This window comes from Eleginops maclovinus, chromosome 6 (genome assembly GCF_036324505.1).
Source record: "Eleginops maclovinus isolate JMC-PN-2008 ecotype Puerto Natales chromosome 6, JC_Emac_rtc_rv5, whole genome shotgun sequence".
NCBI lineage: Eukaryota > Metazoa > Chordata > Actinopteri > Perciformes > Eleginopidae > Eleginops > Eleginops maclovinus.
The window spans coordinates 13548979-13565566 of record NC_086354.1 but is presented as its reverse complement, the minus strand read 5'-3'; the positions used below and the strand labels follow the sequence as shown (position 1 = coordinate 13565566).

The following is a 16588-nucleotide window of genomic DNA, read 5'->3' as shown; positions in this document are numbered from 1 at the left end:
GCTCTGGGGCATAGTTTACTCTCCTGGCTCTGCCCCTGCCTGCCCTTGTCTGCCTTCCACACACAAACTGCCCCCCAGCTCCCCCCCAGACCTCTAACCTCAGTTATCCATGCCCTCCGCGGCGTGTGGGCATGTGGCAGGAAGGAGGGATATATTCATCATTATAGGTCTTGTAACTTGTTTCTTCCTCTCTTTCTCTTTTTTTTCAGTTCCCTCCTCCATTCATGTTTCACAATGCTTTGACTGTGTTGGTTTCTGTGTCAGTTATCAATCTTTGTGAGCAAATGTATCCCTGGGAGCATTCTCTTTTTCAATCATTTTAACATGTCTTTTCATCCCTTTGTAACCAATACACTATCCTTAAAATCAGTAAGTTGTCTAGTGAAATTGAAATCGTTTAACAAGTGGCTAATGCTGCCACCTACTGGGAAATAAAGAAGGAATTGCTTCGTCAATTTTCTTAATTATTTCTTTGCATAAGAGAAATAAATGCAGTTCATTAAAATTGATGCAATGCAGTTTTATGCACTCTATTTCATGACTGAATGTAGATGGACATTGTGACATTTTCATGGCCTTTTTGGGCTATAAGTGTTAAAGACATGTTAATTCTAAAAACATTATGAACTAAATTAGTACTGAAAAAACAATATATAGTATATATATATAATATATATGTAATATACAGCCCTGGAAAAAAAATAGAAGCAGCAAAAATGATCACTTCCTCTGGTGTTACTGTTTATATTTTATAGGTTTTATTTTATTAACTACTGACTACATTTCTCTGTGTTGGGTTTCAACAGACACTGGAATGGAAGGGCTGCCACACAAGCAGAGAATGAAATGTTAGAAAAATGTGTATCTTGATGATAGCAAAATACATCATTATTTTACAGCCAAGTTTTAAATAACTACCCAGGGCTACTGTGTGTTCTAAATAAATGTACCTATAGCCACTGCCAGATAAAATCATTGCAAACTGTCAGAAAAATAAACGTCCTCTTCTTGCTTTTTTTTTCATTTGTCCCCCAAGTTCAAGATACACACGTGCAGTGAGATCTGTGAATTCAAACAGAAAAAGGCTTTTTATGCATGTTTATTAGAAAATAATGAGAAGAAATTGCATGTAACTGTGTGGGGGGGATATGATCAAGAGTGAAATAGTTATCTTTGTTGGGGAAAGATGCTTGTCTGTATGTAATTTGTGGGTGTGGGCAAGGACATGACTTGTTCTTGTTCCTCCAGTCTAATGAAGCTTCATACATAGTCTTTTCCCAGAAGTCTGTGTGGTCTGTTGAGTCACCCTGCAGCGCGTCTGCTGGTACTTCGGAATAGGCGACACAGAGAGGTGGGGAACAGTTACACCCAGTGACAGACACAGTCGGGACAGTTAGGCCTGGGAATGTCCTCAAAGCAAACCTAGGGTCAATTACAGCTGTAATCCATGTAACTGCCACCCATTATAGCATACATGACATATAAACCTTTAAGCGCTACAGTGTATGTTTTGTGGGTCTCTAGCACTCGAGACCCACAAATGAAACCTCTTCATTTTGTAATTTGTTCAGTCTTGTTGTAACCAAGTAGTCTGGATGATTTGTAGTTTTGGTTGAGTACGTGGGTTGTGGCTCTCCCTCACTTCCTATGAGGAAAATGTATAATAACATTAAAGTTGTAAATTGCAAGTTTAGTGGTTTAATCTTCATGTATTTGTGCACTGTGGGCTGGCGAAAACGTCCAAGCCACAATACACTTAACACAATGGACATTGCCACCTCTTGGAAAAGACACGTTTAATTTTTTACAAATAGATCTTTTTGTAGTGAACAGCAGATTCTCATCACCGGTTTTTACTAGTTTTCAGCAGAGCAATCATCTTCACTGTAAGATCTGCTTGGAAATGTTGCATTGCATGTTTTGTTAAAAATATTCACTCACTGTCTGACTACATAACTGTTCTAAAAATATGTCCTTTAAGTGAACTCATTTCAGTTAAGTACAAATCAAATTCCGCTACCTTAGATATTAGAAGTTTCTTTTGCGCAAAGGGTGCTTAAAACTGTCATTACCCAATAATGGGATTCAGTTTTACTGATCCCAGCCATTAGTCTGGCTTTGCTTGAGACTTATTTCATACAGATATTTGAGAATTTGACAATGTATTGAAGTATAGTCCCTTGAGATGTTGCATCTCATTTTTGAGGGGGTTCTAAAACATAAATACACAGATTAAAAACTCATACAGACAGTTGCTAGATATCTGTTACACTTATCATATTGTTTAACATTCAGGATTTTTGTTAAAATCATATGAATCTGAATGCATTTTCAGACTTATTTCTTTCTTAAAAATCAAGCTCAGAATGGCCCTATACAGTAATGCTATTGTCTCGCCGTAGCCAGAATTGGCCACACGGGGGCAGTGTGGAAGCATATTTTTCTCCCCTGTGAGACCAGCAACTAAGTCTGAAGGTATTGTCCTTGTAGTATAATAACATCTAGTCAAATTACAGTCATTTATATTTTGTATAAATGCTCACAAATCATTATGCCAGTGTTTGGAAGGAGAACTAAGTACAGAGAGTACATGTCGGATCTGGTGTCGAGAGTCAGAGAGTATATACATTACACTGTGATGAAACTTCTGATTTTCTAATGTCAGGTTTTGTTTACACGGGCAAAGACATGAAAGTATGGGAGCTTGAGAGAGAGAAGAGAGAGAGAGAGAGAGAGAGAGAGAGAGCGAGAGAGAGAGAGAGAGAGAGAGAGAGAGAGAGAGTGCGCACGTTTGAGCCACTGACAGAGTATGAGGAAGAAAGTGGGTGTAAGAGCAGTTTGTTGGCAAGAGCGAGTCACTTACACCAAATTAATTCAGCTCTTTGCAGTTGCTGTGATTGTTAGATGAATCGATACTTGTTCATTAGCTCAGAAGAGCATTGAAATGGAACTTGCTTGGCTGTGTATACGCCTATAATGAGCTAATGATGAGTCAAACTAGATATCGTAGACGTCACCTAGCCTGCAGACGGAAATAGAAATTGAAGGGTAGAATAGCTTGAGTGCAAGATAAACACAGTGTCTGTGATTGCCTGTAAGTGTATGCCCATGCTAAGTGAATTACTACACATAGTCATAGATAATTGTCTCATCTCCGTTTTTTCTCTGTTTAATCTCATTGCACTCCCTTTTTCTCAGTTTATATTCAAGTTCTCTGACTCTGCTCATCATTAGCCGAGGTCACAGTAACCTAGAGAGCATACCATGTCAGGGCCAGACTTGGGTTAAGCCCACAAAAACAGAGTGCTTTTTTAATTAGTCCACAGCTGGGCTTGTTTGCTACCACAAACAGCATCCAAATATAAAATGTAAGTCTTGATATAGCCAGGAAGTGTAAGTGTAAACTTGGCTTACTGTGCACACAACCAAACCTGCTGAAACGCGCAAAATGAAAACACTGTTTCCGTTTTGGAAAGTTTCCTTTTTTTTGTGTGCAAATATTTGGCTTTTGGAATTTTGGAAACAACAATTCCAGAGCAACAGCTAGTTTATAGCGGCGGGACACATCTTTACCAGACCATGGTCTACAGGCTCAGAGGGCAACAAGATCAGCTTTCAACTCCATCCACCGTAGAATCTGATAAGACATATCCAGTCAACAGCTTCCACACTACCATGGTAATTACTCAAACAAACAAAGTGAGATGCAAACATTCCGACGGGCTGCTTCGTACTGCCACATGGAGCTCTAATCACTGTAAAAAATGTATTTGCATGACATAAATGAAAGGATATTTTAATGGTTGGATATGAAAGCGATATTATTCTCTAGGAGTACTCACTGAAAGAGATATGTGTTGGTTGTTATGGGCAAATTAAAAACAGGAAACTGGAGAAATATTGATTGGATACTTGACATGACCCAATAAAGGCCGTAAAAGTAAATTTCATAGCATTTAAAAAAGGACATAGAAAACCAACATGCAGCATGAAGGGAGCCATTCATAAGCGCAGTAACACATTTTATTGCACTGTAGAGGACAGGGTTTCAGTGCGTAATAGCCATGAGTAATTTGAGCTGTTGGACCTTCAACCATATAGCTGTTACAGTGCAACCACTCAATAAACCAGCCTGGTCTTGGTAAAATCACCCTGGGACCTCTTAAGAAGTGGCAATGCAGTTCAGATCAACATAGTGGTGTGTAATTCCATCCCAACCACACAGCCATAAACAGCCATATTTCATTGGTCCACACGCCACAAAGACAGCCCAGCACAGGTGTCGTGCCTCAGGTGAAGTCCCAGACAAAAACTGGAAAGATTCATTAACGTAAACGTCCAGGACAAACATTTTTCATCTTTGCTGAAATGACATAACCCTGCAGTTATTGTAACTGGAGTTAGAAACTGCCTGTAGACTGTGGAGCCCCAACATTAATAGTAAAAGGACATGTCTTCTGAACTTCCCAGAATTACTCTAGGTCAGTGGTTCCCAACTGGACAGAAACAACATGGATGTCTCAAAACAACGAACAGTATATAGAGAGTAAAGAAACAAATGCTATACATATTTAATGGATTTTATTTTGAATTGGTTCTGATCTACTCTTTTTTTTTGTGAGTTTCTTTGAAGGAAAAATTGCTTTGGTTGATTTGTGCATAATGTATTTAGTGCCATGAAAAGGCATATGTGCATTGCTCTGTTTTAAGGGGTCACAGATCCAAAAAGTTAGAAACCAATACTCTAAGTATCAAACTTCACTCTAAGTAGAAATAAAATCCTTCGCATCGGCCTTCCCATCTAGAGAAGAACACACTTTGAAGAACTTAAAAATGAATGATTATGTCGGCAAAACAAGTTTAAAGAGTTCCATCATCTTGTGATTAGTCATGCAGACACTTCCCAAACACGGAGAGCAGCTAGTATGAAATCATCTAAACAGTTTCAGATGAACTTCAAAACAAGAGCGATGAGATTGCTGGGTTCTACAGCTGATTGTTTTTGATCTTGTTTGGAGTTGCCAACATCACTGCTGTGCCTTTGCAGCTCTTTATATGTCTGACCCTCTCTGACTCTGCCTACATTTCTTACTCATAACCTGATACAGAAGCTTGCCAGGCTGTAAAGAAGCATGAAAGAGGGCCCACTGGGATACAGATTAGGTCTGCGGCATCCTTTACTCTAACTTTACTTTAAGAGAGTAGCTGGCAACCTCACACAATTTTCACAACTCATTTTAAGTTATGTGCCTGGATCTGCAGTCAAATGTTTTACGTTATAATACAATCAAGCAGAACAGTTACAGATACGTTGACTGGCCTTTTAAAGTTTTTTAGTAGTGGAACCTTGGATAACTTTTCTCAAAGTCATCCTTGTTATCCACAGTATCATAGTGATTCTCAACATGCATTATGTTGCAGTTTTACTGGGACAATACTGGCCATAGAAGTGTTTCTTTTCCCAATCCTCAAGCTTCCAGCTGGAACTAGGTAGAGTTGAGGTCATAAGATAGGAGTGGACAGATAAATGGAGGAAAAGCTCATACCCCTAGTGAATAAACAATGAGACTTAGGCCAAGACTGTGTGCCCCTGGTACTCATGATACAGTAAATCCAAGTGACTCCAGCTACTGGTGCCGTTCATGTGCTGTGTGTTCATGTGGTCACCAGCTGGGTTACAAAAGACAGCAGTCAGAACAAAGACAGAGAAACCAGGATGTTCAGTAGTGTGTGGTACTGGGCAGAGAAATCAAGAGGAAGAAAGAAACATGACGTGAAGCGAAGACATGGCCTTTGGGTGGACTTTGAGAGTTTGTTTGAGAACACAAAATACAAGGTGGAGTGAAGGGGAAAAAAAGGAAATGCACAGAGAGAAAAAGCACCCGGTTTGAGCTTGCCTGCCCTGCAGATGCCCTCTCCTGATTTGCTTTTTGTTTCTCTCTGCACATTTTATGATCTCAGTATTTCCTGTCCATAAAGTTGTATTTGAAGCACAGCAAGCTTCAGTACATACTGCAGCACAGACAACTTCTTTAAGTACGGCCAGTGCTTAATTTAGTTAATATTTTTTGTTTTAATATTTATTTTTGACTGTGTTTATCGTCAAGGACCTACGATAAAATCAGACCTACCGCAAGGATTTGTAGTAAGGCTGTGTAGTTCTCATTGTATTAGAGGGCACAGGATTGCAAAACATTTGCACATGTTCATGTTTACTGTCCGAGCGACAGCATGTGCACATATGTCATGTTGATTAAATGTTTGCGAAGTGGCTTTTGACCAGTCGCCTGTTCATGAGCTTAGTGTTAGTACAGTAAATGGCTGCTAATGGCTCACAGTGTGTGAGAACAGCCTGGCCTTTCAGAACAAAACCTTCTGTTCAGAGTTTTTCAACATGTCCAAGCCCTGCTCGTAAAGTTAGCTGGCTACAAACATCTTCTCAACCCCTCCCTCACTCTCACTACTGGTCTCACTCGTGACTCCAGGTCCTCTGGTTCCTGGAAAAGAAAGTTGTTATTCCATATTTCATAATGTCGAAAAATTGTGCTAAATGTTATGGCAAGTACTGTAATATGTTTTCATTTTGTCACTTGATCAGCAACAGACAAGTTTTGTGAAGAATTATTAGAATCTAGTTTTCTACCAAGGTGGGTAATTTAATATAACTGCCACGTTGTTTTGAAAGAGACTTCAAAAGTGTCATAGTGAAACTACTTGAATGTAAAATAATCTTTGTGAGAAGCAGAAAAAACAGAAAAACAACAGATTTTCCAATAACCACCAAACATTAAAACATGACACCTTTAAAAACTATGGCTTCATGTTCTGAACCAATGTGTATTAGTCACAGAACATGTTTAACCTTGTATATCCCCAACAGCCGTGGGGGTGGGGAGAGGCTTTATTAATCGTGATGAACAAACAATTTGCTGTTTACACTCAAAGCGTTACTACCAGCTCTAATTCAATACCCTTCTCAGCTGATATGGTACCACCCACAGCCACAGAAATACACACACATTCAGATGAAAGCAATCTCATCTCCTCTCAATCATTGTCACTCCCCCCCCCCCCGAGCTTGCTGTGAGTTCGCCTGATGTTTGTTTCAGAAGAATCATTTATTTAAATCAATTTACACGTGGAAATGTGACAGACACAAACAAGTGTTATGATTAATAGTTGGGATGTGCAGAATTAGTTTTCGTCCAACTAATGAAGTATAAACCGTAAAGTGTTGCAGAGTATTGTGTTTTACACATTACGTCGTAGAAAAAGTTAACTATCTATTCATGTGAAATGAATAAAAACAAACAGAAAAACAAACACGAATACACACTATTGTATAAGGATGTCTGTAAGGGCTTACTGTATGTTGCCGCCTTGTAATGTCACAAACATTCAAAGTCTTTAAGGATCGGTAAGGCCCTGTGTAGTCCAGTATTTACATGGTGCCAATAAGAAATAACATTAGTGATGGTTAGAGTGATCTTAATGGCTTTAGAGATAATACTTATCTTAGTGCATTTCTATATAATTTAGCTACATTATTGCCAGGGTTCTCGCAGATAATTAGAAAGGCATTGAATTAATTTACAGAAATATAAAGCCTTATTTTTATTGGAATGTTTTAAATCTGAGTTGTTATAGCCTGAAAAACATTGGAGTAGGATTTTATGAATATTTTCAGTGTACAATTGTTCTTAAATGTCATGGCAATAAAAAGCTATTTAAAAGTCTTAACTCCAACTTTGCCTTAGGCTGTAGGAACCCCTGATCCTATTGATACACTGCATTTGTGCATCAACATTATAAACTTCACTATTTCATGAAATATCCCACTTTTGATGCTTATTGATTCAAATTACAGAAGCAAAGATCCAGATAAACAGTGTACTTACAATTCCTTGCACAAAATGTCAGGCCTAGAGCAGGCCTTGTAATCTTGGTGTGCTTTTTAATCCTTGTTTGAATTTTTTTTTCTAAATTGAAAAAGAAAAACTGCCTTTAATCAACTCAGAGAACATGTACAACCATTCATCATGCAATTGGGATTCTGGTAAAGATCTCCACAGACAGACTGCAGTATGAATTCAATCAAACAATTAGAACAATTATAAAGAAACAGGCCTACGTGCTGCATGTTTATTTTATAGTGTCATTGGTCATCTTGAGTTATCATGTATGTCAGACCTTGGGAGGTTAAAAATAGCCTGAAACATGTTGAGTAGAATAAAAAATATTCAGTCTAGGTTCGTAAGAGTGAGGATGGATGTGTGGGTAAATGCAAAAATGCACTATTACTTTAGTTAAAGAGAATCACACACATACTGTGCATATATACACAAAATATCTGGCTAATTTAATCCCTAGTGAGTGTGTAGGTTCATTAAAAGCACAGTGCAGACCTCAGTGATCCATCAAGAACTAAGCACAGATGAAAGACAACCAGAATGTACTTTAACCAGGGGCCGATCTACTAGATGCCCTCTCAATTCAGGCATGGTCAACCTTATTTATACCTTTCAAGAAACATTTACACATCCTTGACATGTTGTTATTCATGATATAGCCTAACTTTGTTTACGCTGAAATGTTCAGGCACAAGAGTGCACGTAACTTGCACTTTCTTTCTGTTATCTTCCTGTACACATTGAAGATGAATAATTGATTTATGTTTTCTGCCTTACAACCATGAGCATTCCTGCAGGCCTTTAGAAAGATCAAGACAGTTCAGTTTGGGGTCAGTATCTGGGAGTGGAGGTCACTGCGAGTCTGTGCTCCAGGCAGAGAATAAGACGAGAACAGACAAAGCTGCCTTTAGGACTTTGCATCAATTGGACATTCACAGGGGAATGAGTCAGTTGCATAGAAAGGAATCATAGAGCCATGAGTCAGAAGCCGTACATGTGTAGGTAGTCAGTTTGAATGCTTTTTAATGCTGGAAGTTTGAGAACACTCGAGGAAAGCACTCACTGTGGTTATTCATTTGTTAGACAGACAACAGAGATATACCATTAGCGTGCTGCAGTCTTTTTTGCATTTCCGTACAAGCTTCTGCTCACATTCACACTCTAATTCATTGGGACATAAGGCTATGAGGACTTTTCTGAAACACGTTATTGCCATTGGCAGGATTCTTATCATAACATCTGATGTCTGCTCCAGATCCGTCCAGAAATGAGTAGCATTGATTGTCTGTCTATAAGGTCATGGGCTCTGGGATGTCTTGCTGTGTCAGATGTCACTTCCCCTTCATGATATGAAACATACACTGCAATGAAACGGTCCAGGCCTAACGTATTGCCAAAGTTGCCCTGACACTTCCCCTTTCATTAGCATCCCATCTGATGAGCTCATTTCCGCGACAACACTGTTATCCCAAGCCAAGCCTGGAGACAGACACACACATGCTCCCTAACACACAGGCCGCCACTTTCAACCGCTGTTTAGGGAGCTGTTTGATCCGTCTATTTATCATTTATGTCAGAGGGGGGAAGTTGAAAGTCCAAAAGCTATCGATTGTTTCCATCTCGACAAGAGTAGATTCAGAGCCACTGGCAATTAAGTGCTTCATTTGTTGTCAAAGCAGCCAATGGTTTGCTTGTGTGTGAAGCTGGAGGTGGGGGTAGGGCAATCCACTTGGCTAACACACTGAAAAGAAACAAGCAATTGAAGGAGGAAAAGGATATAAACAAGAAGGGGAAGTAAAGTAATGTGTTGCGGCAGAGGGTTAAGCGAGAAATGTTTGCATTTTTATGGGCTCAATCTTTAAAGCGCTGTTTCAGCAAGTTGAATGAGTGTAGACCTCACTGAAACTTTGCTTAGATCATAGGCCAGAGATTCTCAAGTTCAGCACTTTTATGATTGCCTCCCTTCATATACACGTGCATATATACAAGTGTGTGCATGCCAGCCACATACAAATGCACACACAGGCCCATAAACACATCCATATGAAAACACCATCACACATAATCACTTTATCAGCCTCGTACTGCCTGTGGTAGCATCAACTGATTTGTTGCCAGTACACATCATTCTTTTCCAATTCAGTTAAATCCCCCACGGAAAAAGGGGAGATTAGTATCATATGATCCTGAAATTAATTTTAATAGTTGTATATTTATGGAGACCAAAAATAAATAAACTTTATGTATCTAGGGCAATATTAAATATTATGTTTATCTGACACTCATTATTTGGGGTTTAGGGCTTTAAGTAATATGATCACTGATTAAAATTTCACAGGCTGATGGTGTTTGAATATTTCAAATAAGCATGAAGCCAGAGGGTGATGAGATAATGGGTGTGTGTTGTAACTGTCCATAGCAGTGTTAATGTAAAGAAAACGGTTTGAATAAAGTTATAACGTGTTTAATATTAACAGCCTTTCTGTAATATTTATGTTCTTTCTCAGTAAAGCCTTGATGAAATTTTTAAGTCTAGACTGTCTCAATCTTTCTCTTTGACACGCTGTTGTCCCGTCATTTCCTTTAAATGAGAAACAAGACGTTTCTCTGATGTTTTTAGTCGTGAATCACTCTATTACCATTCAAAAGTTGTCATTGTAAACATACCGGTTGCTATAATTAATGTGTTATTGTAGGTTATAAACACAATGGGTCTTTAACCTTTCTTCATTATAATCTGTTGAATTAGTTTCAGTATGCTGACTCATTTCTAGTTAACCTGCTAGTCACTCTATTTAATTAGTAACTGTTGATAAATGGTGGTACTCTTCAAGAACCTTCAACAGAGAGAACAGTATTAGGAAGAAATTAATAAAATAACCAAATGAATGAATGCATTATGGGAAATAAATGATTGACTTGTCAAGTGTGTGTGTATGTGCGTGTGTGAACATTTTCCTAACTGGACTTTCATTCAACACAGCCATCCAGTGCAGTCATGCCTCAAATCCTCATATGCCTGTTCAAAACAATAAACAGCATTGTAATCCATTCCACGTCTCTACACGGCTACAACTATGGAATCAGTTCATTCTGGAGCCTTAACTGGTTTTTGATGTGTCATGATACTTGGTTATTTCAGCCAAAACAACTTTTGTGTCCATTATACTAAAATAAAACACTTCTCCTTTTACATCAGACCGCTGTGAGAAATGTTAGCCTTCCTGACATCAGCTCAACAACAGCTCCGACAAAATCAACAGCTCTAATCCCTGCCGAGCTGCGGGCCCACGGAGCATGCCAGGGATTAAAGAGTCCAGCTCACCACGTCTCTCCATTTAATTTTTACAAGGCTGTACCTGGTCTCATTTTTATTTTGAATATTTTAATCACAGAAGAACAGCAAAGCCGCATTAAGTGACTTTCAACCACATTTGATGCAAGAATTATTGCATGAAAAGGCTTTTAATGTTTTCTTTATAAAATGATTTGGGCTCCGTCTTTGACAAATGAGGCCCTAATGGTTTTTAGTTTATGTTGTAGAAATGCTGTGGTACAGTTGGCAGACTACTAAATGCAGACATTGAGGACTACATACTGAACTCATCTATAAACAAAACAGAAACATTGGTTTGGTCTCTAGTTTATTTGACGGGAAAAGAAAATAAACATCTCAGTTTATTTTTCAAGCATAACTGAGTGAAGACCAAGACTTATTTTCCACTGTAATCTTTCATAAAGTTTATTTACACATTGATACAAACAACACAATTGAAACCTAAAAGAATACATACAGTGCAACATGTTAACAAACCGAATTACTGGAAAATAACACCAGAACATGGCAATGCTGCTTGTTAGGCTACCACTTGTATTCAGTCTTACCACAACTAACTTTCTCTTTCTTTTTAATATAGCTATACCGGAAGAGTTGTAGGAAATGGTCTGCACGCCCAGAGGCAAAACCCAGAGGTCAAAGTTCGCAGCCCAAACCCTACACTGGCCGAGGTCAAGGAGAGGTTAGAGCGCTTCAATCAGGTAAGATGATCAGCATGAAGAAATCTCTCATCTGTTATAAAGTTAAATTCATAGCATTCACCCAAACAAATGTGTTTATTCCTCCATGTGTCACAAATAATATCCGAATGCTAAGGGGGCTCACTAAAATGACTACACATGTACAAACAAGGAGAGATAGTGTGTTACTGATTAGCCTTATTCTTTACTTGACTGTTCCCTGCTGCCTTGTTTAAAGAAAATAACAAAGTCATTGAAATCCAAGCATCAAGAGTCATTACAGGTTCAGATGTTAAATAACACTGGCCGTTTTAAATTTGATTTTGCATAAAAAACAATTGTTTTCACTTATCAAATATGTCTTCACACTGAAACAGGTCAAAAGTTATTAGTAGTGTGAAATGCTTATGTCTATGATACGATCTATCATCACTTTATCATAATAAATATAAGCCCATTTATGCTAGATACAAACAAAAAAACTAAATTCATTAACTGTAGGCCTACAGACTTAGTTGTATAGAGCAGTTAAGAAATAATAATTATAATAACAATAAAATAGTTTCTTTGTTTTTAACTTGCTGGTATTGAAGACACATCTCTTGATATGAGTCAACTATGGGATTATGTAACCAACGACTCCACATTCTGAATTGAATGAGTTTTTTGTGTAATTAAAATGCCTCAGACAATACAACCCTTGAAGTTCTAAAACGTCCTTGCCATTTTTCTCAGATCCAAAGACTTGTTTTGAGCGCAAAGGCAGATATCAAAGACGAATGAAAAGGATGGAGAGAGAAATGGAGACAGTGACAAAAAAAAGAGAATTATTGTGGAAAGAAAAAAAAAAGAAAGAGAAGAAGCGGGAGCAAAAGGTCAGGAATGAGTGACAGATAGGCAGAGATGACACAAGCAGCTTCAAAGTGACACTGTTTGTCATGTAGATGTGGTTTAGGGCTGAAAGGGCCCAAGAAGAAAAGGGCCATTTCACAAAGTCCCTAGAGGCCATTTGAGGAGACAAACGGACTAGGATTTGGTTCCCCTCTGCCTGCCTGCCCCTTTGTAGCCCTGAAAATGATGCCCACAGATAGAGGACCAGCCATCTCTCACTCTCTATCTCTATATCACTCTTTCTTCCCCTGTTTTTACCCTTTCAGCACCTTTTTGTCTTTCGAAGATTATAGTACAAATACAAAACTTCTCTGCAATCTTTTATTTTTTCTATTTTAATCTATTTCTGTTATGCTTTTACGACTCTGACTATTATTTATCACTTTCTGCAAACATCCCCTTCCCTTCATCTCACATCCATACATTTATTTGCCTTTTCGGTTCACATATATCTTCTATATCATATATCTTTTAGCCAGCCTGTCCACCTGTCTGCCACAGAAAGCTTAAGATCATTTCTGTCCCACCACAACATCCTATTGTGCACAGTGGCTGTCAAGTACCCTGTTGTCATGGTAACTTTGCAGAGTTGAGCTGGTGTCCTGTTGACATTTACAGTGTTGAAAAGCGCACCTTGAATCCAGACCAGGCGGCAGGGCTCGGGTGAGCTTTATGTTTGTGCCAGATAAGAGCAAAGGATCACAGAGTGTTAAACTGCATAATGTGGCAGGCTTTCCAAGGCACATCCAGAATAGTTAAACACCCAAAAGCACTGAAATATGTTTCATCATGTCTGTGCTCACACTTGCATGAATACAAAAGAATTTTACATAGTTAACGTTTATCCATTTTAAACTGAAGCATCAGAAAAAACAAAACATGAACTTCAAATCTAGTTAATGTCTATATTTATACATTTCAACTTCTATTTTTTTACTCCCACCTGTGAATATTGCTAAACCTGGTGACTATCCAAGAGGATTCATGTAGATGAAAGTGGCCTTGATTAGAATTAGATCCTCTGCCAACAGCTATAATAGGCTAATATCATTTCAGGCTCAAAAGCCTATGACATGCTTAAAGGTACGCTCCCTAATTTTATCACAGCACAACCCCAAATTCTTTCCCACCTCGCTGTTGTTTGAACTACGTTTTAACTGAGTAGTGATTAAAGTTAAAATGACTCTCTCTCTCTCTCTCTCTCTCTCTCTCTCTCTCTCTCTCTCTCTCTCTCTCTCTCTCTCTCTCTCTCTCTCTCTCTCTTAAAATAGCAGATAATCGCCATCCAGTCCAAACTGCCTTAACACAAGAAAAGACCAGACAAATATCAGCATAATGATGTCACCTGTCTTGTTGTCTACCTTTTTTGAGCACACAAGGTCGCCACTTGTCCCCCGCTCTCTTTACCCTTGCTGCAGAGCCCTCGACAGATGTTTAGAGACATGGCCATTTAATAAGAATCTTCCAGGTGGGTGAGTCACAAAACAAGTCCCTATTCAGATTGATTTTGGCAAGCCCATCTGGATCCCTCTCCAAATTCCAAACTCCATTGGACATCCTTGGTGCCTTTTAGGCTGTTAAGCTAAATGCAGTTCAATCATGAGGAAGTGTTTTATACTTGAAACACATTGTTGAATTATACAGTTAATCTTTGTTTTGACTTCATAGTTTGAATCAGCTCATTGATTGTAGACAGCCTGTGTGAAACTTATATTAGCTAATTTTTTTTTTTGAGGAGTGGTGTTCATATAAACTACAACAGTCCTCACAGTGATCAATCCCTCCGCTTTATAATGCTGCACCTTTGTTATATTATTTATTTAACACAGCTCACAAAAGATAGTTCAGGGTATCCGAGAGTCAGAGCATTCCCAGCAAATACACAAAGCCGGCCAGACTCTGTCTTTTTGGAGTACAGAAATCTCAGCTGCCTTTTTTGTAACAGTAAAGTGCTTGGCTTCGACCAGCAACCCCTGAAAACTTCTGTTGATATTTAGCACAATCCTAGAGTAATACTGATTACATCTTTAAATGAATGTAAGTCTTCAAACATCTGATCAGAAGTTATTTAACAGAAGGACAATGCCAAAGCTTGGCTATCTCACACAATGAATAAAAACCAAACCTTGACTAACAAAAAGCTTTTACAGAAAGTTCAATAAATAATTTGCTGAAATGTCTCCCATTGAATAGTTAACATCATTTCTCAACAGCTGTTATATTTGATTCTTTGACTGTATGTCCCTTTATTTTTATCCTTGTAAAGGGAGTTGAGTTTCAGACATTCACGGTGAGGATTATTGAGAAGTAAGTCCTTTAAGGTCGTGAATATTTCAACAAATTATCTATTTTTTATTTTTTGTGATGGAAGTTAAATTATGCATCTCTGTATGGGTGTTGTTTCGTCCCTTCTGCTAGTCTGGATAGTTATTTTAACTGAAAGTAATATCAAAAAGGCTAAAAAAAAAAAACACACACACTGGACTGACTTTAAATTGCGTGCATATTCTCTTTTTATACTTAAAAGGTATTACAGGTTTTTCAATGAATTCCTAATCTGAGCTCTTCCAAATGTGAATAACCTCCATTTCAGGGATTACTGAGGTTAAGATGTGCGCATTTTTACCTAGTGGGAGTAGTTAGACCCGGAGCACTGTGGCACTAAGAGGATTGGGAAACTGCTGCTGATGTATCACACACTATGACCCCTCATCTACCCACAGCATTCGCCTCTTAAAGCACTGTGTGTGTTGGCATGCACTATAATATTTGATTCACACACATACCCACAATAATTGTTAGCAACGTCGAAGATAACCGAGAAAAACACACACTCAACACAACTCCATGTACAATCCAATACATACATTCTGGAAATAACTCTCAAATGCTCACAAGACAAGTCAAATATCTTGACCTCCTATAAAATGCTCCATTAAGTGAGTAGGCCCAAGTTATTGTTCTCCCCTGTGTATCTCTGAATATCCTCTTTCCCGCTCTCCTGCCGTCTGCCCATAAATATAGCTAATGTGGACAATAAATGTTTCAAGTAGATTTTTGATTCTCAGCCATCAGCCCAGCTGCTTTTGGGTGGGGATCCTTTTCACAATGGTCTGTCTGTTTCCATATGAGAATTCAGGCCAGGCCATTTGTCAGTTTGTCAATTTGCACTTGGTTAAATGCAACATTAGTGGCAACACACAGTGTGGGATGAAAACACATTTTCAAACTTCATTTCCGTCTTTAGTATTTTTCGGCTAGACAGATGGTAGAAATGGTGAAAGCTGTGGTGGATGAAAAGTTGGAAAGATTCCAGCATTAAAGTCCAGCAAAGAGAGGCCAGTTGTATGTGTGATTGATAACCTCGACTTCTGCTTTGCTTCCTGGTTTGGCCAGTGGCCCGGCAAGGTTCCACATCAGAGTGACCTTACCACGCGCTCTGCATCTGGGGATCCAGTCGATCCTCAGATCCATCTGCTACTTCAGAGACTCAGAATGAATGAGTGCTCCTGTTTATAACCAGTTAGGAAGTTTAGTAATTAGCAAGTTTGGGCACCTCTCAAGAAGACCCTTAACATTAACAGAGTTAACTCCTTGAAAGCATCTCATAATGAGAATACTATGTATATATTTTTTTTCCACTTGAATATGCCTTCACAGTATAATATATGTTATGTGTTTATGCCTGAGGCAGTCTGTAAGTGTTTGAGCTTTAAAGAGTTAGTGTAGTCAAGGGATGAAGAAAGCTCAGGCTGAGCTGGCAGCCCGTC

General features: G+C 38.6%; 1 protein-coding gene across 2 annotated transcripts in view; it reads left to right on the top strand.

The window, feature by feature from the left end:
- Window positions 1-16588, top strand: part of LOC134865389 (glypican-5-like) — an 89333-nt gene that overhangs the window by 47788 nt on the left and 24957 nt on the right. For both annotated transcript variants that reach the window (XM_063884878.1, XM_063884877.1), the window contains one exon: window positions 11828-11948. In XM_063884878.1, coding sequence (XP_063740948.1) covers window positions 11828-11948 — 121 coding nt within the window. The remainder of the gene's footprint in view (window positions 1-11827; window positions 11949-16588) is intronic.